At 46.4% G+C, this 23,038-nt stretch overlaps 1 protein-coding gene and 1 long non-coding RNA gene across 11 annotated transcripts in view; both read left to right on the forward strand.

Annotated features, from left to right (window-relative positions):
- Positions 1 to 23,038, forward strand: part of LOC144576535 (uncharacterized) — a 197,322-nt gene that overhangs the window by 167,148 nt on the left and 7,136 nt on the right. For 7 of the 10 annotated variants that reach the window (XM_078350249.1, XM_078350255.1, XM_078350256.1 and 4 more), the window contains one exon: positions 16,980 to 17,498. In XM_078350249.1, the coding sequence (XP_078206375.1) occupies positions 16,980 to 17,498 (519 nt within the window). Of the gene's footprint in view, positions 1 to 16,979; positions 17,499 to 18,527; positions 18,822 to 23,038 lie in introns of those variants that run through there. The other 3 variants (XM_078350250.1, XM_078350251.1, XM_078350254.1) reach the window with 1 other exon arrangement.
- Positions 10,927 to 16,629, forward strand: LOC144579479 (uncharacterized). Its single transcript, XR_013527152.1, has 4 exons — positions 10,927 to 11,219; positions 15,152 to 15,270; positions 16,207 to 16,299; positions 16,615 to 16,629. It is a non-coding gene; the product is annotated as an uncharacterized LOC144579479 (long non-coding RNA).

The raw sequence follows: 23,038 nt of genomic DNA on the forward strand, positions 1-23,038 counted from the left end.
TTTACTAATCCATGCTCTGAAGCCACATCCAAACAGAACTCTAAAGAAAAACAAGCAATTTACATGGTGCTATTTATATACAGATCTCCCATGCACCTCTGAATCTAACATTTAAATATTTTGCAACATTATGGCTGGGAGTGGCGCAAACCTGGGCATGGTGGCACATGGCTGTAGGCTTAGATACTACTTAGGAGACTGAGACAGGAGGATAACTTGAGCCCAGGAGTTCTAACCCAGCCCAGAAAACATAACACGACCCTATTTCTTTAAAAAGAAAAGTCAGGGAGCTGTCAGGGAGCTCACTGATAAATTATTTTAGTGCTATCAACAACTGCTATCAACACACGACTACAAAATCCAAAATGATATCTATTACCAGACCTTTCTCCTTACGTCTGAACTCATTTACCAAACTGCCTCCCCCACCTCCACAACTCAATTTGAATGTCAACTTGAAATTAATTAATTAATTTCTTTGTTATTAGATTGGCTTTCCTCTAGCATCTAAAGACTTGCCTTAAATTCTTACTTCATGTTATTGGCATCAAATCTGAAGGGATCTAGTGTAGGAGCTCTTTGACATAAGAAACACGTGTTTTTGAGAAATCACACAAAGTGAAATAATTATCATAGCTGTAAAAAGAAATATGCCCATACATAAATAACAGTAAAAGATTAGAGGCTTTCAGTCATACTAGAGAGTGATGTTAAATCAAATTATTCTGTTAATTCAACAAGAAAATATATAAACCTAATTCTGACAAACTTTCTATAAAATTAAAAAAAAAATGTTGGGGTTGACAGTGAAAACTGGAAGTTTTAGAAAGAGGTGAGACCAACTGCAGAATGTGCTCATCACGCATCACCAAGGCTGTCCCAATCACACCCTCTGCCTCATTATCCCCCTTATTCCATGTAATTCTTTCCCAGACCATAAGCCCTTCTTCCATAGTAAATATCTCCTACTTACTACACATTTCCCCACCAGATTAAATGCTTCAGAATGCATGGGGCAGGGCACTGTCTTCCACACTGCCCAGTTTCCAACACCTGACACACAGGTACCAAATCCTGACTTCAGGATTATGAGGTCGGAAGTAGTGATTATTTCCTCAATACTTGCAGTGGTTCACAGCAATGAAAACCCTAAGATTTCCTTTCCCCTTTCGGGGACCATAAAGAAAGCAGCAATACTGTCAGAGGCACTTGAAGCCGAGCAACTCCATCTAAAATAGGAGCTGGGTAAAATGAGGCTGAGACCTACTGAGTTGCATTCTCAGATAGTTAAGGCATTCTAAGTCACAGGCTGAGGAAGGAGGTCAGCACAAGATACAGTTCATAAAGACCCTGCCGATAAAATGGGCTGCAGTAAAGTGGCCAGCCAAAACCAAGATGGTGATGAGAGCTGCCTCTGGTCGTCCTCACTGATACTACACTCCCAGCAACACCATGACAGTTTACAAATACCATGGCAACGTCTCAAAATGGGAAGCATAAAAATAATCCATTCCTGGCCGGGCACAGTGGCCCACACCTGTAATCCCAGCAGTCTGGGAGGCCAAGGTGGGTGGATCACCTTAGGTCAGGAGTTTCAGAGCAGCCTGACCAGCATGGTGGAACCCCCATCTCTACTACAAATTAAAAATAAAATTAGCTGGGTGTGGTGGTGCACACCTGTGATCCCAGCTACTTGGGAGGCTGAGGCAGGAGAATCACTTGAGAACCTGCTTGAGGAGTAAACAAGACAGGCATGATCTGGGCTGTCTGAGCCCCTGTGCTAAAACAGGAGGAAAAAGCCATTCATTTTCACATGAAAATGAAAGGAGGATGAGTCAGTGAGCCTAGAGACTGAGGTGAGACAGTGCTCAGTGGAGACCTCTCCAACATGATGACATTTCAACTGTGATGCTAATAGAAAGGAGAAGCACAGAAAGCCCTCAACTAACAGCAGTCCACAAACACCAGTCCTCAGCGCAACAGTGCCAGGAGGCTGTGACAGGAGAAGAAGAAAGGCACACAAATGAACAGGCTGGCTGGCACAGAGCAAGCAATCCACAGATGGCATGTGGGAAAAGCAGAGGAATGGCAGAGGGCAGCTCACCCATGCCCCTGCAGACCCAATCAGGGGCTGTGAGGTTTACTCCAAGTATAGTGGAAGGCACTACATATGACGGTCCAGAGAATGAGAGGCTCCACCTCCTACTTTCAATGAGCCTGACCTGGCTGCTCCGTGGCATGGCTCTAACTGAGCACTGGAGGGCAGTGACGGAGTATGGGGTAGAACCTGGGCTTTGTGTTTCGGCAGAGTCAGCAGGCCTTGCTAGGCTGGATACCGGAAGGGAGACAATCATACCTCAGAGTACCTCCTGGGCATCTGGCTTGGGCAGCTGGTAGACCCTGAGAGGAGCTCATGGAGAGGGAAATGGGGAGTTTGCCTGGGACACATGAAGCCTGAGGAGGGGTCAAGCACATAGGTAAATATAGAGGTCTAGTATGAGGAGCATCTTCAGGGCCAGGAATGAGAGTCTCAAAGACACAGACAATATAATATTTTTAAGAGGTGAAGTCTCGCTCTGTCGCCAGGCTGAAGTGAAGTGGCGCAATCTCAGCTCACTGCAACCTCCGTGTCCCGGGTTCAAGTGATTCTCCTGCCTAAGCCTCCTGAGTAGCTGGGACTACACGTGCCCACCACCATGCTCAGCTGATTTTTATACTTTTAGTAGAGACGGAATTTCATCATGTTTGCCAGGATGGTCTCGATCTCCTGCCCTCGTGATCCACCCGCCTTGGCCTCCCAAAGTACTGGGATTACAGGCATCCACTGAGCCGGGCATTGCTCTTTAACTTTTATAATTTGATCTTTACTTCTGTTATTGTAATTCAGTCCAAAGAAAAATAGTGTGAGGAAAATAAAAATAACATCAAAAATGCTAATATTCTGTTCATCAAAGTTTGCAGTGAAATATCCCATTACAGCCAGGCAGGGTGACTTACCTCTGTAATCCTAGCACTTGGGAGGCCAAGGCAGGTGAATCGCTTGAGGTCAGAATTGGAGACCAGGCTGGCCAACATGGCAAAACCGCATCTCTATGAAAAATACAAACATTAGCCAGTTGTGGTGGTGAGTGATTGTCATCTTAGCTACTTGGGAAGCTGAGATAGGAAAATCACCTAAACCCATGAGGCAGAGGTTGCAGTGAGCTAAGATCACCCCATTGCACTCTAGCATGGGTGACAAGAGCAAACCTCCAGCTCAAAAAAAAAAAAGAAAAGATAGGTAGATCCCATTACTTTAAGGCAATGTAGCTACAGCCAGACTTTCTTCAAAAATCTGAACCACATTATAAAGCGAGAAAAACATACCAGCTAATATTATTTAATACAAACAGAACTAAATGGAAGAGGTAATATTTTCAAAACATAAACATTAGTGTAACCTTATTGGACTTACAAAAATAATTTTTTAACAACAGAAACAGAAGATTCCCTGAACTGCAACTTTTAAGCTAGCATTTATTTACTCAAGATTCAACTAATACAACAGCTATAAAAAGTCAAGAGCTGGGCTAGGCATGGTGGCTCACTACTGTAATCCCCACATTTTGGGAAGCTGAGGCAGGCAAATCACCTGAGGTAGACCATTCCAGACTAGCCTGACCAACATGAAAAAAACCCCATCTCTAATAAAATATAAAATTAACTGTGGCATATGCCTGTAATCCCAGCTACTCTGGAGGCTGAGGCAGAAGAATAGCTTGAACCCGGGAAGCAGAGGTTGCAGTGAGTTGAAATTAAGCTATTGCCCTACAGCCTGGGCCACAAGAGCAAAATTCCATGTCGGGGGTGGGGGGGTGGGGGGAGGGAGTCAAGAGCTAACCAGATGGGAGTGGCTCACACCTGTAACCCCAGCACTGTGGGAGGCCAAGGTGGGTGGATCAACTGAGGTCAGGAGTTCGAGACTAGCCTGGCCAACATGGTGAAACCCCATCTCTACTAAAAATACAAAAATTAGCCAGGCATGGTGGTGCTCACCTGTAGTCCTAGCTACTAGAGAGGCTGAGGCAAGAGGATCGATTCAACCGGAGAAGTGGTGGTTTCTGTGAGCTGAGATCACACCACTGCACTCCAGCCTGAGTGAAAGAACAAGACTCTGTTTTCAAGGAAAAAAAAAAAAAAAGAAAAGTCAAGAGCGTGGGGAATATTAAAATCAGACATAACCAACAGTCTCCCATCAAAACAGCTCCATTTATTTGCTATCAGTATGTGTTAAGGTCTATCCGCTAAACACTGATATTTGTACTAATGTTTCAAGCGCACATTAGTGCTTAGATTTAATATCCTTTGCTGTACACTAAACTTGAATATCATACTTTCATATTACAAAAAAAAGCCTCTTTCCCTAAGGCAAATACCATTAATATTGCTTTAAAATTATAAAATGTGAAGATTATAATTTCACAACAGCTGAACATTGTTGACTTTAAACAAAGTAATCTAATAAACCACCATCACAACAAAAGCCCCACAACATAATCAGTTTCACCTTATAAAAGCACTGACATTTATAAAAATTGTCAATTTATAAAACAGTGAATTCCTAAAACTTTAATAGCAAATGATTTTTACTCAGAATAGTACTTAATTAACAATATCATAAAATCATAGGCCGGGTGTAGTGGCTCACACCTGAAATTCCAGCACTTTGGGAGGCCAAGCCGGGTGGATCACTTGAGGTCAGGAGTTCAAGACCAGCCTGGCCAACATGGTGAAACCCTGTCTCTACTAAAAATATACAAGTTAGCTGAGCATGGTGGTGCACGCCTATGATCCCTGCTACTTGGGAGGCTGGGGCAGAAAAATTGCTTGAAACCGTGAGGCAGAGGTGGCAGTGAGCCAAGATCTCATGCCACTGCACTCCAGTCTGTGCAACAGAGCAAGATTCTGTCTCAAAAAATAAGTAAATAAAAACATAAGGAAGGTGCATTTATTATGTATTTATATACCCGGTATTATGTGAAGCACTGAAGCATGTTATCAAATCTTTGAGTTAGATCTTCAGTTCTCATGACCACTAAAGAGCTACTAAGTCTCAGACAGGATAAGAGACTTGGCCAAGCTGACCTTGTCATCTGCCCCCCTTGGCCTCCCAAATTGCTGGGATTACAGGTAAAAATCAAATTCAACCAACCAGATCAAAAGAAACAATTAGTTTTTAAAAATGCAATATTAATTAAATCCCTAAGATCCAGAGCTTTGTAAAAATCAAATAATCCCCAATATCATGCTGAAAGTTTAAAAGAAATGCTAACTGATAATTTAAGAGATAAAACTTTTCCTTAGCTTTGCACTAATCTAGAAAGAAAGAACGTTTCTAATATTTAGACGGACACTACGAGATGAACACTGACTCCACTGTGTAAACGCTCATGAACAAAGTACTGCAGGACTTGCCCAGTTTAGACTTACCGTATTTTCTTTCAGATAGTTCTTCAATATGTTTACATAGATCAGCGATACAATCATTGCATTTCTCTGAAAATTCAGGAAAGGTCGATTGTCAGTATGTCCCTATGTCAGAGCAACACTAACATATAATGACTTATTTCCTATATTTTCCATCTCAACAGTCCATATCATTTTACTTCCTTTGAAAAAATTTTTCCCTTTTTTGGTGGTTCTTATAATTAGTTTACTTGGAGACTGCAGAAAAGTTTTCAAGTTTAGTACCTCTTTTTATCCTTTTAATTTCTGAAAAGGAGGAGGGCAGAAAAGATCAATCAAATTAAACAACAAGGAGGCCACAGTGAGAATGTCTCCAGGGATCTTTTAGCAAATTTCCTAAAACATGTCTCAGCTGTGTGGAAATAAGACTTTACAGCAGCCAGTGAGGTGATGCAGGCCTAGGTAATCCTAGCACTTAGGGAGCAGAGGTAAGTGGATCGCTTTCCGCTGAGGGCAACATAGCAGAAACTTCCGTCCCCTCCCCCACCTTCCACTACCTCCTCCATGTCCCCATCTCCTCCAAAAATACAAAACTTAGCCAGACATGATGGCAGGCACCTGTAGTCCAAGCTACTCAGGAGGTTGAGGTAGAAGAATCACTTGAACCCAGGAGACAAATGTTGCAGGGAACGGAGACAGCAGCCAGCCTGTGCAAAAGAGCAAGACTCCATGTCAAAAAAGAAAAAAAAAAAAAAAAGCAAGTTTAAGAGGAACCCCAAAGCAAAAACACCAACCCTTTTCCTCCCAATCACAGAAACACCAGGTAGGTGTAATAGTTTTGCAGCATACCTGTAATAGGCTGATAGTGACCCCCCAAGATGCTCATAACCTAATCCCAGGAACCGGTGAACATGACCTCATATGGTAAAAGGGGCTTTGCAGATATAATGAAGTTAAGGACTTTTGGCCAGGAAGATTATTCTGGCTTGTCACAGTGGGGTTGATGTACTCACCCAGATCCTTATCAGAGCAGAGCAGGTGATGGAGAGCGATGGGAAGTATAGTGATGGAAGCAGGAACCTCGAGTCATTCAGGAAGGGCAGCACAAGCTGAGGAGTGCAGGATGCCTCCAGGGCCAGGAAACTCATTCTCCTACAGAGCCTGGGAAGGTACCTGCCCTGCTCCCACCTTGAATCAGTGCGACTGACTTTAAAATTCTGGCCTTCAGAACTGTAAGGGGATACATCTGTGTTGCTTTTTTTGTTTTAGACAGAGTTTCACTCTTTTTACCCAGGCTGGAGTGCGATGGCACGATCTCGGCTCACTGCAACCTCTGCCTTCCAGGTTGAAGCAATTCTCCTGCCTCAGCCTCCTGAGTAGCTGGGATTACAGGCATGCACTACCACACCCAGCTAGTTTTGCATTTTTAGTAGAGATGGAGTTTCTCCATGTTGGTCAGGCTGGTCTCGAACTCCCGACCTCAGGTGATCCGCCCACCTCAGCCTCCCAAAGTGTTGGATTATAGGCATGAGCCACCATGCCCAGCTACATCAATGTTTTAAGCCCTAAGTGTGTGGTAATTTGTTGCAGCAGAAACAGGAAACTAGTATCATAGTGAAGCCTCAAAACCCACCTGAAGGGGCTGGGTGCAGTGGTTCATGCCTGTAATCCCAGCATTTTCGGAGGTCAAAGTGGGCAGATCACTTGAGGCCAGAAGTTCGAGACCAGCCTGGTCAACATGGTGAAACCCTGTCTCTGCAAAAAAGCTAGCCGGTGTGGTGGCACATGCCTGTAACCTCTGCTACTTAGGAGGCTAAGACATGGGAACTGTTTAAACCTGAAGACGGGGAGGCGGAGATTGTAGTGAGCCAAGATCGTGCCACTGCACTCCAGCCTGGGTGAGAGAGCCAGACTCCATCTCAAAACAAACAACCCACCCCACCTGAAGAAACTTTCCAGTTCGGTCAGGAGTCCCCCACCCAACCCCCAGAAGTAGACCTTTGTTCTTTATGTTTTTTTTGTTTTGTTTTGTTTTTTTGGAGATGGAGTCTGACTCTGTTGCCCAAGCTAGAGTGTAGTGGTGTGATCTTGGCTCACTGTAACCTCTGCCTGCCTGGATCAAGCCATTCTCCTGTCTCAGCCTCCCGAGTAGCTGGGATTAGAGGCAAGCACCACCACACCTGGCTAATTTTTGTGTTTTTAGTAGAGACAGGTTTTGCCATGTTGCCCAGGCTCTACTCAAACTCCTGGCCTCAAGTGATCCGCCTGTCTCAGCTTCCCAAAGTGCTGGGATTAAAGGTGTGAGCCATGGCACTCAGCACTCACCAAGGCCTTTGACAGCATGCTTTTCCAGGCGATCAGTCTTTGTCTGGTCTGGCTCTGCCACACTTTCCAGCACACCAAGTTGGAATCCTTACCTACATTTTAGAAGAAAAGGGTGTGTATTTTAATCCCAGCTCGGTATGGTTCAGATCTGCATTTAACTCATGGAACCTGGCTGCTCCCCAGGCCCTGGAGGAAAAAAGGGTCTCTCTGTGGGTATGATACAGGATGGGCCAAGATCATGCCACTGCACTCCAGCCTGGGCTACAACAGCGAGACTCCATCTCAAGAAAACAAAAACAAATGTGGCATGGCAAAGAAAATAATTACTGTGTTACAGTTTCATAGAAACTAAAAGACAATACAAGAAGCTGTCTTTTTAGATTAGTATAATTGGTATTCTTATTTTATAGCCAAAAAAATGAGCTCAGGGCAAGTGTGGTGGCTCACACCTGTAATCACAGCATTTTGGGAGGCTAAGGCAGGTGGATCATGAGGTCAATAGATCGAGACGATCCTTGCCAAAATGGTGAAATCCCATCTCTCCTAAAAATACAAAACTTAGTTGGATGTGGTGGGCACATGCCAGTAGTCCAAGCTACTCAGGAGGCTGAGGCAGGAGAATTACTTGAACCCGAGAGGTGGAGGTTGCAGTGATCCAAGATGACACCACTGCAAAAGAGCAAGACCTCATCTCTAAAAAATAAAAAAAATAATAAGTAAAAGACAAACAGGCTCAGAGAATGTTACTTGATTGATTGGACTATGTTGCATCTCTGAACAGTGAAGCTGAGATCAGACTTCCTGTGTAACTCTCCTAGCCTACCAGGATGCCTCTCATAAAGGGAAGACATATAAATTTGGCCTGATGTACAAAGATGCTGGAACAGCCAATTCTACATACAGCACTTCCACGTTCATCAAGGGAAACCTTCAGGAAAGGTGAAGATGCTTCTAGAAGGGACTGGACACCAGTGCCCTTATTTGTTGCCTTTGGGCTTTTCCTCCAAGGGTAACAGTGACCCAAACTGACTGACTGTTCCAATCAACAGGAGAAAATGGTTCCAAGGTCACCAACGTCAGGCAAATTCACTTGAGGACCTATCTGTGTGCTTTGACAGACAAAAACTGCTTATGTCAAGGATACTGTATTTCAGAAAAACAATCACATTAACAACTAATAACAGTGTAAAATGCTGATGTGTTGAATGCTACTTTAGAAAAATATGCTCAAATGTAGGGAAAAAATTCTGATAGAAAACTACATATCAATTATCTAGCTAGCTATCTAGAGACATGGGCTCATTCATTTTTTTTTTTTTTTTTTTTTGGAGACGGAGTATCTCTCTTGTTACGCAGGCTGGAGTGCAATGGCGCTATCTCGGTTCACCGCAACCTCGGCCTCCTGGGTTCAGGCAATTCTCCTGCCTCAGCCTCCCGAGTAGCTGGGATTACAAGCACGCGCCACCACGTTCAGCTAATTTTTTGTATTTTTAGTAGAGACGGGGTTTCACCATGTTGACCAGGATGGTCTCGATCTCTTGACCTCGTGATCCACCCGACTCGGCCTCCCAAAGTGCTGGGATTACAGGTGTGAGCCACCGCTCGAGGCCGGTCTGATTCTTTTGCTCAGGATGGAGAGCAGTGGGATGATCCTAACTCAGTGCAGACCTGCTCCTGGCCTCAGGTGATCCTCCTGCCCCAGCATCCGAAGTGGCAGGGGACACAGGAGGACACGGTTACACCTGCCTTTTTTATTTGCTTGTTTTGTAGAGTGAGGGTTTACATTGCCCAGGCTGGTCTTAAACTCTGGAGTCTTGCTCTGTCAACCAGGCTAGGGTTCAGTGATGTGATCTCGACTAAATGCAACCCCTGCCTCCTGGGTTCAAGCAATTCTTCCATCTCAGCCTCCCGAGTAGCTGGGACTACAGGTGTGTGCCACCACATGCGGCTAATTTTTGTAGAAACCGGGTTTCATCATGTTGGCTACACTGGTCCTGAACTCCTGACCTCAGGTGATCCACCTGCTTGGACTCCCAAAGTGCTGGAATTACACGTGTGAGCCACCAAGCTGAGCCACAGACTTTGTTATTAAATAGCCTAACCCAAGTGGGGCGCCGTGGCTCACACCTTTAATCCCAACAACTCTCAAGGCCAAGGTGAGAAGATGGCTTGTACTCAGGAGTTCGAGACCGGCCTGGGCAACATGGGGGAGGGACTTCCCCCCTCTTCCCCTCCCCCGCCATCTCTACAAAAAAATACAAAATATTAGGTCAGGCATGCACTGTGCCTGGCTAATTTTTGTATCTTTTGTGGAGACGGGGTTTTGTCATGTTGCTCAGGCCGGTCTCTCACTCCTGATTCCAAGCCATCCTCCCACCTCGGGCTCCCAAAGTGCTGGGATTACAGGGCCCAGGCAGCCTCAATTTTCCTTTAAGCAGTCCCCCAATGTCGCACGCTTGGATAGTTTTTTATTTTTTTAGACCGGGATTACCTCAGTCTCGCCAGCTGGAGTGCTGTGGTAGGATCATAGCTCATTGCAGCCTTGAACCTTGGGGTTCAAATAGCTGGGAGGCTGAGGTGGGACTACCGAAATGGGGTCACACTAGTTTGCCAGGCTGCTCCTGAACTCCTCGCCCGGAGAAAACTTCCCACCCTCCAGCGTCCGGACACACTTTTTCTATTTTTGACCCACATAAACTCTGTGCTGGGTCACAGTTTGTTACCTACCCTTCTCCAGCCAGCAGCACACAGGACGCAGCGAACGGTGGAGGTTACCAGGCTCTGCTCCGCGGAGAAAACAACACAGCTCCTAGGCAACACACTTCCGCGTGAAGTCGCCGAAGGTCCGCCTCTGTGACGTTGCCGGAAGCCCTTCTCTGTGCGCCGGAAGCGGGCAGTCGCCGTGACGTCGCCGGAAGCGGGCAGTCGCCGTGACGTCGCCGGAGGCGCGCAACGGCCGTGACGTCGCCGGAGGCGCGCAGCCGCCGTGACGTCGCCGGAGGCGGGCAGCCGCCGTGACGTCGCCGGAGGCGCGCAGCCGCCGTGACGTCGCCGGAGGCGCGGAGCCGCCGTGAAGTCGCCGGAGGCCGGCCCCTCACGCGGAGCCAATCGGAAGTAGAGGCGGTGCTGCTGGTTCTTCCAGGAGCGCGCATGTGCAGGTGATGGAAGGTGATGTTGATGGAGGCAGCTGCAGAGCTGGCAGTTCCGCATAGACAGGCTCCCGCCTGGCTTCAGTCAACTATAAGCTCCAAAGAGGAGTTTTAAGATTTCACAGTCTGCAGGGCCAGGAGCGGCAGGAACCTGACGCAGCGAGCAGGTGCTGCACACCAACCTCCCGGCGCCTGGTGGGCACAAGCGCAAGGTCGCGCAGAAGAAGCTCCTCAATGGCCAGTGAAGGGCTACCAGCGCCACTGCTACCCCGGCCACGTATTCGCCTTACCTCAGCCTAGGTACGTGCGACCCCCAATACCTTTCCCAGCCAGGGACCCCAGGAGCGTCCATCACCGCTGCTCATCCTGGGCTGGGTCAGCACCCTCTGCGGCTGCCTCCCATTAGGCAGCTGCACCCCCCAGCTTGACCTTTGATGGCTGTTGCAATAGCCGTAAAGCCTTTGCAACTTTGTAGCTGCTGCCCAGGCTGGAATCCAAGAGTAGGGGGTGGGGAAGAGGCTCTCTTCCCTACCCTCCTTCATGATTCCTGACCACCCCATCCTTCTTCCCGTTTCCTTTGATGTTATTTTGTTACAGCTTTTTAAATATATTTTTTAAATTATTTAACCCCTGGGGGCAGAGACTGAGGAGGGAGGATGATAAGGGAACCCGGACTCTCTATGATGGAAATAAAGAGAAATAACCCCCCCCAAAAAAAGAAGAAACAAAGGAAACATCTTTATAAAAATGTAAGGGATTGGCCAGGTACTGTTGCTCACACCCGTAATCCTGGCACTTTGATAGCCTAAGGCAGGTGGATCACAAGGTCAGGAGTTCAAGATCAGCCTGGCCAGCATGGTCAAACCCCGTCTCTACTAACAATTAGCCGGGTGTAGTGGCACGTGCCTGTAATCTCAGCTACTTGGGAGGCTGAGGCAGAAGAATTGCTTGAATCTGGAGGATGAGGTTGCAGTGAACAATAATAAGGAAATGATGCTGTTCTTTGTTTCCTTTTGGAGACAGGGTATTGCTCTGTTGCCCAGGCTGGAGTGAGGTGGCACAATCGTTTCTCACTGCAGCCTCAACTTCCTGGGCAGGTGCAAGCAGTCCTTCCCATTCGGCCCCCCAAGTAGCTGGGATTACAGGTGCATGCTACCAAGCTTGGCTAATTTTTGTATTTTGTATAGAAACAGAATTTCACCATGTTGCCAGGCTGGTCTCAAACTTCTAGTCTCAGCTGTCATCCACCCTCAGCTTCCCAAAGTGCTGGGATTACAGGTGTGAGCCACTGTGCCTGGCTATTGCTGTTCTTTTCAAACACATTTTTACCTTTTTTTTTTTTTATTGCTAGGAGTTTTAGTGTTTTCTATGCTGGAATGCAGTGGTGCAATCTTGGCTCACAGCAGGCTGGTCTCAAACTCCTGACCTCAGATGATCCACTCGCCTAGGCATCCCAAAGTGCTGGGATTACAGGTGTGATCCACTGCGCCTGGCAATTTTGCTCATTTTAGATACTAGAACTTTTTAATTAAAAAAACAGATTTTGCCGGACATGGTTGCTCACACCTGTAATCCCAGCACTTTGTGAGGCCAAGGCAGGTGGGTTGCGATGTCAAGAGATCGAGACCATCCTGGCCAACATGGCGAAACCCCATCTCTACTAAAAGTACAAAAATTAGCCGGGCGTTTGTCACGCATCTGTAGTCCTAGCTACTTGGGAGGCTGAGGCGGAAGAATCGCTTGAACCCGGGAGGCAGAGGTTGCAGGGAGCTAAGATTGCACCATTGTGCTCCAGCCTGGCAGACTCCGTGTTAAAAAAAAAAAAAACACAAAAAGTTTTTTTGTTTTTTTTTTTGAGCTGGAGTGCAGTGGCCTGCTCTCCGCTCACTGGAACCTCTGACTCCTGGATTCAAGCCATTCTCCTTCCTCAGCCTCTGTAGTAGCTGGGACTATAGGTACATGCTACCAGCCCCAGCTAAGTTTTGTATTTTTAGTAGAGATGGGATTTCACCATGTTGGACAGGATGGTCTTGATCTCTTGGCCTCATGATCCACCAGCCTTGGCCTCCCAAAATGCTGGGATTACAGGTGTGAGCTACCACCCCTTGCCAAAAAAAAATTCTATTTTGAGACAGAGTCTCACTCTGACACACAGGCTGGAGTAAAGTGGGCCAGTGTTTTCATATGTACTCTTGTAAGTGGGTAGAAGAGGCTGGGACCTCAACATGATGGGAGGTCAAATTTTTTTTGAGGCAGGGTCTTACTTTCTCACCTAGGCTGGAGTTCAGTGGCAAGATCATAGCTCACTGCAGCCTCAAGCTCCCAGGCTCAAGCAATCAAGGGGGGCTGAGACAAAAGAATCACTTGAGCTCGGGAGGTGGAGTTTGTGATGAGCCGAGATCACGCCATTGCACTCCAGTCTAGGCAGCAAGAGTGAAACTCCAACTCAAAAAAAGTGTTTTCCAGTGGAACACAGTGGCTCACGCCTGTAATCCCAACGCTTTGGGAGGCCACCGTGGGAGGATCAGTTGAGGCCAGGAGTTGCAAACCAGGGTGGGCAACATAGCAAGACCCCGTCTCTACAAAAAATAAAAATACAAAATTAGCCAGGCATAGTGGCACACAGTGTAGCCCTAGCTATTCAGGAGGCAGAGACAGAAGAATTGCCTGAGACCGGGAGTTCAGAACTACAGTGAGCTATGATTGTGCCACTGCACTCCATCCTGGGTGACAAAGACAGACCCTGTCTTTTAAGAAAAATAATCATAAGATTGTGTTTTGGCCTCTGTTCCCTGAAGTCCTTCTGCTTTCCTGAGGATGTCAGCATCCACGTGGATGAGCATGCAATTTGCCTGACTCACTATCCCACATCTTCCTCAGCTCTGATGACTTTTGCTTCCACTCCCCTTAAGCTGCCACAGGAATGGCTCTTGTGACGTCTTTCAGATGGCTACATTTCTGAAATCCTAAACTCCAACATTCTTTCTGCTTGCCCTCTGTGGCAGATTATAGTTTCCAAGGTGGTGGCTGCAACACGTTCTGCCATCCTCTGTGCCCTTCATTTTTAAAAATTTTGAAATTTTTGATTTTTTCAATTTTTTGTTTATTTATCTTTATGTTGTGAGACTGGAGTGTCAGTCTGTCACCCAGGCTGGAGTGCAGTGGTGTGATCTTGGCTCACTGCAACCTCCATCTCCTGAATTCAAGCAATTCTCCTGCCTCAGCCGCCTGAGTAGCTGGGATTACAGGCGTGTGCCACCATGCCTGGCTAAACTTTGTGTTTTTAGTAGAGATGGGGTTTCACCATGTTGGCCAGGCTTGTCTCAAACTTCTGACCTCAGATGACCTGCCTGCCTCTGCCTCGCAAAGTGTCTTGATTACAGACCTGAGCCACCACACCTGGCCTAATTTTTAAATTTTTAAAATAGGAAGCAGTAGAAACTGTGGGGTACTAGATGGGTGGGAGGGAAGAGGGCTGTGGGTTGAAAAACTACCTATTATGTGCTCTACTCACTACCTGGGTGCAAAATACCCTTATAACAAAGCTGCACATGTATCCCCTGTATCCAACACAAAAGTGGAGAGCTGGTGCAATGGCTCACACCTATAATCCCAGCACTTTGGGAAACCAAGTTGGGTGGGTCACTTGTGCTCAGGAGTTCAAGACCAGCCTGAGCAATGTGGTGACACCCTATCTTTACAAAAATACAAGAATTAGCCAGGCATGGTGGCGTGCACCTGTAGTTCCAGATACTCAGGAGGCTGAGGTGAAGATTGCTTGAATCCAGGAGGTCAAGGCTGCAGTGAACCATGATCACACCACTGCACTCCAGCTTGAGTGACAGAGTGAGACCCTGACTCAAAAACAATAAGAGTAAAATAAAAGTTGAATGTTTTTTGAGACACTCTTGCTCTGTCGCTCAGGCTGGAGTACAGTGGCACAGTCTGGGCTCACTGCAATTTCTGCCTCCTGGGTTCAAGTGATTCTTCTGCCTCAGCCTCCTGAGTAGCTGGGATTACAGGTATGCACCACCATGCCCAGCTAATATTTGTATTTTCAGTAGGAACAGGGTTTCACCATATTGGCCAGGCTCATCTCGGAAGTCCTGACCTCAAGTCATCTGCCTCCCTCAGCCTCCCAAAGTGCTGAGGTTACAGGTATAAGCTACTGCACCTGGCCAAAAGTTACATTTTTTTCCCCTCTCGATGTGGACTCTCACTCTGTCATCTAGGCTGGAGTACAATGGCACGATCCTGGTTCACTGCAAACTCCGCCTCCTGGTTTCAAGTGTTTCTCCTACCTCAGGTTCCTGAGTAGCTGGGATTACAGGCACGCATCACCACAGGCCAGGTAATTTTTCTATTTGTAGTAGAGAGAAGGTTTTGCCATATTGTCAGGCTGGTCTAAAATTCCCAGCCTCAGTTGATCCACCCACCTTGGCCTCTCAAGGTGCTGGGAACATAGGTGTGAGCCACCATCCCCAGACAAAACTGGAATTTTTCTTTTTTTTTTTGAGAAGGAGTTCACTCTTGTCACCCAGGCTAGAGTGTAGTGTGATGTCGGTTCACTGCAACCTCCACCTCCCGGTCCAAGTTATTCTCCTGCCTCAGCCTCACGAGTAGCTGGGATTACAGGTGTACACCACCACGCCTGGCTAATTTTTGTATTTTTTTAGTGGTGGCGGGGTTTTACCATGTTGGCCAGGATGGTCTCAGTCTCTTGACCTTGTGATTTACCTGCCTCAGCCTCCTAAGTGCTGGTATTACAGGTGTGAGCCACCATGCCTGGCCTTTTGTAAATGTTTATAGAGATGGGAGGTCTCATTATGTTGCCTGGGCTGCTCTCAAACTCCTGACCTCAAGTGATCTGCCCACCTCATTCTTTCAAAGTGCAGGGTTATACGCGTGAACCACCACACCTGGCTGCCTTCTGGCTTCTTAATAATAGCATGTACTAGGTGTGGTGGCTCAAGCCCGTAATCCCAGCACCTTGGGAAGCTGAAGCAGGCAGATCACCTGAGGTCAGGACTTTGAGATCAGCCTGACCAACATGGTGAAACCTCATCTCTACTAAGTAAAGTACAAAAATTAGCGGGGCATGGTGGCAGGCACCTGTATGTAATCCCAGATAGTTGGGAGGCCGAGGCAGGAGAATCACTTGAACCCAGAAGGTGGAAGTTACAGTGAGTCGAGATTGCACCACTGCACTCCAGCCTGGGTGACAGAGCAAAATTCCTTCTTAATGATAACAACAATAGTAATAATAATGGCATGTGCTCTTCTTCAGACATGACCTTAGCATTGCTCCCATGATGAGGCGAGGTCTGTGCTCCTTCCCCCTGAATTCAAGAAGGTCTGTGACTGGCAGGAGCTATTCAAGGTAGGTCATAAAAGGTGACACCATTTCTCCGTGGTCTTCCTGGGATGCTTGCTATTTTTACCCAGTCACTATGCAGTGAGGAAGCCAGATCACAGGGAGAGGCCACATTTTGATCTTCCAATCAACAGTCCCAGCACAGGTTTCAGATGACAGTCAACATCAGTAGCCAGACATGAGACTGAGAAATGCTTTGCAATGACCCAGCCCCAGCCACTGCAACAGCATGACAGTCCCCGAGTGAAAATCACACCTACCTGAATCCAGTCAGCACGCAGAACCATGAAAAATAAAAGTTGTTATTTTTTTCTTTTTTAGATGGAGTTTTGCTCTTGTTGCCCGGGCTGGAGTGCAATGGCATGGTCTCGGCTCACTGCAACCTCTGCCTCCCAGGTTCAAATAATTCTCTTGCCTCAGCCACCCAAGTAGCTGGGATTACTGGCATGTGCCAGCCACCACACCCAGCTAATTTTGTGTTTTTAATAGAGATGGTGATTCTCTATGTTTGTCAGACTGCTCTCGAACTCTCAACCTCAGGTGCTCCACCCACATTGGCCTCCCAAAGTGCTGGGATTACAGGCGTGAGCCACCACATCCAGCGTGATTGTTATTTTAAATGCCTAAATTTTGGGGGCTATATATTATGCAGTAATATTAACTTAAATATCCTCCTTTCCTTCTAGCTTTTGAATCTCTTACTCACCAAACCTAGTCTTTCTTGGAAGACTTTCTCTGCCTCAATGTTTTCCCAGTGGACCCAGGGAGAGGTAGGTTGGGTTTTCTTCCTACTCATTATGGCTACTCAGAGACCATTTCTTCTTCTTCTCCTTCTTCTTCTATTGCTTCTTTGCCTTCCTCCTCCTCCTCCTTTTTCTTCTTCTTCTACTTCTTCCTCCTCTTCCTCCTCCTCCTTATTCCTCTTCTGCCTCCTCCTCTTCTTTTTCAACAGGATCTCACCTCCCCAGGCTCAAGTGATTCTCATTCTGCTGCTGCTGCTGCTTTTGTTGCTGCTGCTTCTGTTTCTGCTGCTTCTGCTCTTCTGCTACAGATTCCCGTCCTCCTCCTTTTCGTCCTTCTCCTTCTCCTCCTCCTCCTCCTCAACTTTCTCCTTCTTCTCCAGAGAATCTCACTTTGTCACCCAGACTGAAGTGCAGTGGCATGATCTCAGCTTACTGCAACCTCCGCCTCTCAGGTTAAAGTGATTCTCCTGCCTCGGCCTTCCACGTAGCTGGGATTACAGGCACATGCCACCATGCCTGGCTAATTTTTATAGTTTTACTAGACATGAGGTTTCACCATGTTAGCCAGGCTGGTCTTGAACTCCTGACTTCAGGTGATGTGCCTGCCTTGGTCTTCCAGAACGCTGAGATTATAGGCATCAGCTACCGCATCTGGCCCTACAGTCACTTTTAAACCTAGAATCCAGAATCATGTTCCTGGTTTGTGGAGCCTACTCACTAGACCAAAAGAGAGGAGCGTGTACATTTTAGAATGGGCACTCAGTCATGGGATGATTCAAGGGATGGGTGCGAGAGAGACACTAGAGTAGGTCTGGGCACATCCCAGTTCCTCATTCTGACTCATCTGGACAAGTAACTATTCTCATTTGAAAGTGAAAAGTAACAAACTCTCATTTGAAAAAATGGGACCAGGCATGGTGGCTCTTGTGTGTAGTCCCAGCACTTTGGGAGGCTGAGGCAGGCAGATCACGAGGTCAGGAGTTCAAGACCAGCCTGGCCAATATGGTGAAACCCTGTCTCTACTAAAAATACAAAAATTATCCAGGTGTGGTGGCACATGCTTGTAGTCCCAGCTACTTGGGAGGCTGAGGCAGGAGAATCACTTAAACCCAGGAGACAGAGGTTGCAGTGAGCCAAGATTGTGCCACTGCATTCCAGCCTGGGCTTCTGACCAAGACTCTCTCTCAAAAAAAAAAAAAAAAGGAAAAGGAAAAAGTGGGCCTGGCACAGTGGCTCACACTTGTAATTCCAGCACTTTGACACCTGTAATCCTAGCACTTTGGGAGGCTGAGATGAGAGGATTACTTGAGGCCAGGAGTTTGAGACCAGTCTGGGCAACATAACAAGGTTCCATAACTACAAAAAATTTAAAAAGGTCTCAGCAGAAATGGCAAGAGATTTGGGCAAGAACCGGGGTGATGAACTCTGTCCTGTCTGGGTTGACCCCTCTGGACGTATAGACTATGACCCTGGTCTTTTCTTTTTCTCCAGGAGCTCATTGCCAAAACTACAGAAAACCTGTATACGGGATGCAGCCAGAATGACCAGGTGCTTCTAGCCCCTCCACCCCACTGCTCCATGCTGTCCCAACCTTGGGGAGCCCAGGGAGCAGTTAGAGCTCAGCAGTGTCCTGGCTCCCCAGGGAAGCAACACGTCGGCCTTTCAGAGCACCTCCTCCTCCTCGCACAGGTGATCACGCACCTTAGGTTGTGGATGCAGCAGACCTTCTCCACGCTCTCAGGCCTCCTCTGGGATCTCATCAGGAAGATGGCAGATTGGACAGAGGTGTGAGTTCCTGAGTGACACACAGGGCAGAGAGGTGTGATGGCAGCCTGAACAGCAGACTAGGTAGCAGGGGCGAACAGGGTGGGGGTGTCAGGCCTTGCGGCACAGGGGCATGCCAGAACTCTAGGATCGAGGCAGAGCAGCCAGAAGTGGGGCATTCCCTGCAGGCCCCAATACTCCCATGCCAGTCTAGCTCAGCAGGCAAGAAAGACCCACCCTTCATGGGGCCTGGTGTGGTGGCTCACAACTGTAATTCTAGCACTTTGGGATGCACAGGTGGGTGGATCATCTGAGGTGAGGAATTCGAGACCAGCCTGGCTAACATGATGAAATTCTGTCTCTACTCAAAATATAAAAATTAGCTGGGCGTGGTGGTATGCACCTGTAATCGAAGCTACATGGGAGGCTGAGGCAGGAGAATAGCTTGAACATGAAAGGCAGAGGTAGCAGTGAGGTGAGATTGCATCACTGCACTTGGCCTGGGAGACAGAGTGAGACTCCATCTCAAAAAATAAAAAATGAAAGAAAAACTCACCATTTGCAGATTTGAGGGCAGGAAGCTAAGGAATAGCTTGGCTATGCCTGGAGCAGCCAGAGTCACTCCCACCCTGCCTGTGCGCCACATCTCCCATCCCATGCTCTGGTCCCCACCCAGGTCATCTGGCAAGGCCCGGTCACAGGTAAGTCCAGACCACAGCCAAGACCCGGCCACAGAAAAGGCAAGTCAAGGCACAGGGCCTGGCAAAAGGCAAGCAAGGCGCAGGGCCCAACCACAGGCAATGCAAGGCCCGGCTCAAGGCACGACCACAGGCAAGGCGCAAGGCCCGGCCGCAGGCGAGTCTCAGCCTCGGGCATGACCCAGCCAAAGGCAGGGCCTGGATACAGGCAGGGACCGGCCATGGGCTGGGCCTGGCCACAGGTAGGGCAAGGTGCCAGGCAAGGCAAGATCTGGCGCAAAACCCGGCCACAAGCAAGGCAAGGCAAGGCGCAAGGCCCGGCCACAGGAAGGCAAGGCCCAGCAAAAGTCATGGCCCAGTGCAAGGCCCAGAAAAAGGCAAGACCTGGCCACAGGCAAGGCCCAGCCACAAGCAAGGCAAGGCGCAAGACCTGGCCAAAGATAAGGCCTGGCCACAGGCAAGGCAAGGTGCAGGGCCTGGCCAAAAGCAAGAAACGGCCACAGGTAAGGCCCGGCCAAAGGCAAGGCAAGGGCCGGTGCAAGGCCTATTCGCAGGCATGGCCTGGCGCAAGCTGCGGCCAAAGGAAACACAAGGCACAAGGCCCGGCCAAAGACAAGGTCCAGTGCAAGGCCAGGCTGCAGGCAAGGCAAGGGCCACTGCAAGGCCCGGTCATAGGCATGACCTGGAGCAAGACCCGGCCACAGGTAAGGCAAGGCGCAAGGTCCAGCCAAAGACAAAAAGTGTCTCCAGGAACTCAATTGTGTTTCATATAATTGTATATATAATGCTTAGTGGATTTAGTTGTATCAGCCTTTTTTTGTTATTTTTACTATTTTATGACTATTTCATGATAATTATTTTATATAAAAATAAAAGTTTTTCAATTCACACAACTTTTTGAATAATTCTAAGACAGATACTTTACATATACATGTACATAAATAACAATGTATCCATATCTCTGCCTCCCAGATTCAAGCAATTCTCCTGCCTCAGCCTCCCAAGTGGTTGGGATTACAAGTATCTGCCACCATGCCTGGCTAATTTTTGTATTTTTAGTAGAGATGGGATTTCACCATCTTGGCCAGGCTGGTCTCAAACTACTGACCTCAGGTGATCTACTAACCTCCACCTCCCAAAGTGCTGGAATTTCAGGCATTAGTCAAGGCACCTGACTGCTATTTACACAATAATGATATGCATAATTATCTTCAATAGTGTATAAAAGATATTTTAACACAGTTGTCATACTGATAGATTTTGTTGTCGTTTACCATGATTTAATAAATCACCAATGTTTACACGTAGTTGTATTAATAAATTACAGCTACTTTGGGAATTTAGGTGATTTCTATAAACTTAACAAACTTTGCTAGAAATTGAAAAAGTAAAAATCTAAATGTCACCCTTTACATACTAACAGACATTAAAACAATTACATACTTTCTAAAAGCCAGCGTATCCTAGAAAAAGATCAAGTGGCTGTCTTTTTAATCAATCCATGGCATTGTAAATTAGTATGTTTTCTGAAGTGTCATTTGATCAGCATTGGGCTTCGAAAGATAGATCCAAAAAAGTTAAGAAAAGGTGATCATAGATACATATATGGAGAGTTTTCCAGAAATGTTGTTCTTTGAAACATTTAAATGTCAAACACTTCTTAAAATATTGTATATTATCTGCCTAACTGTAGAGAAGAAAGACTTTCTAGTATTCTAACTTTTCAGTAAAACTTCAATGCCATGTTATGTAGAATGCCCTGTATTAGACAGAAATAAACAATAAGCAACTTATGAGATGCATAAAAAAGAAATATTAGTTGCAAATTCTAGTGCTAGAGGCTAAAAAAGTTACCATCTATTATGCTACAACTGTGTCATCATGCAGAATAGGTAAGAGGGAAAAATTGTATTTCATTACCTAACCAAAACTTACTGTCATTCAAGTGAAACTATCACACGTTTATTCATTATGAATTCTATGCTACAGACTGTTCTAAGTGCTTCACATGTTCTAGCTTAATTCTCACAGCAACCCCATGACATAAATAACATTTTATACTCATTTAAAGGTTAAGAAACCTAAGAACAGGAAACTTCAATAATTTGCCCATAGCCATACTCAAATTGTAGGGTTTGAACCCAGGAAGTCTGTCTCTGAAAACGGTTTTCCTATCAGTGACATTAAATATGTTGCCACAGTATGTTCCTCAGCCACTGAACTGCATGCAGTATTTTGGGGGAAATGCTTCTTGCATGCTGGCAGAATTGATTGAAAGTTAACAAAGCTTTCAAGTGTGGTGCAGGATTTTGTTCCATTTTATAGAATAATGATTCTCACCTTGTCCCACATCTATACTACTGTCCAACTCTATATCAATGACATCACAAAAAGCCTATTGCATGCCCAGCCAAACCCCATAACAAAGGCACTGTGCAATTCCTACAATGAAGTGCAGCTCTTCTGTTCAAAGCACAGAATGTCTCAGAGGGTCTCATGTGTGTGCTTCTCTGGTTACTCACAAAATGAGTGCCTCCTATGGACTTTCCATACTGGTAGGGATTGGAGCCAAAATAGTAGCAAACCTACATGTTCTGCACAAGTTTCAAAAATGAAAGTAAATTTAAAAAAAAAACTCAAAACTCAGTCCTTAAGGAGCTCATGGTCTAGTAGGTGATACAAAGGAAGGGACAGTCATCCTGAAAGTCTTCCTAATAGAAGTAACACCCAAGCTGAAATCCAACAGAAGAGGGTAATCTTATGTTTTCTGAGGGTAAAGTCCACATGACAGCGGTTGCCATGACAAAAGATTTTGGGACCTGGAATAGTAGCTCATGCCTGTAATCCCAGCACTTTGGGAGGCCTGGATGGATCGACTAGTCGAGCCGAGAAGTTCAAGACCAGCCTGGGCAACATGGTGAAACTCTGTCTCCACAAAAAATACAAAAATTAGGCAGGCATGATGGTGCACGCCTGTAATCTCACCTACTTGGGAGTCTTAGGTTGGACGATCGCCTGAGCCCAGGAGGTAGAGGTTGCGTTGAGCCACTGGCTCTAGCCTGGGTGACAGAGTGAGACCCTGTCTCTCTCTCTCAAACACACACACACACACACACACACACACACACACACACACAAATTAGTTATGTTCTCCTGCTGGATTGATGCCCTTCTGTTTCATCTAGGTTAGAATGCTTTCTGAAATGCAGATGTGCCTATATTCCTACCTGCTTAAACTTATTATGGGATTTTGATAATCTACAAGAAAGTAGTTACACTCCTCTGTATGTCTTCCAAAACTTTTGAAGTATTTGATGCTCAATGTATAAACTGTTCTTCCCTCAAATGCCTTGGATTTTAATAAGAGTGAACTATTTATATTTCCTTAACTTGCCACAATAACCCATATGTTTATTGTTTTTATATAATGTAATTACCCTGTTAGTAGAAATATAAATAAATAAAATCACTTTAAAATGATAAGTGGCATTGTCCAGTAGAATTGAAGATCCACAAATTTTATAACCCAGATATTCCACC

The sequence above is a fragment of the Callithrix jacchus genome, chromosome 15 (assembly GCF_049354715.1).
Source record: "Callithrix jacchus isolate 240 chromosome 15, calJac240_pri, whole genome shotgun sequence".
In the NCBI taxonomy this organism is placed as follows: domain Eukaryota; kingdom Metazoa; phylum Chordata; class Mammalia; order Primates; family Cebidae; genus Callithrix; species Callithrix jacchus.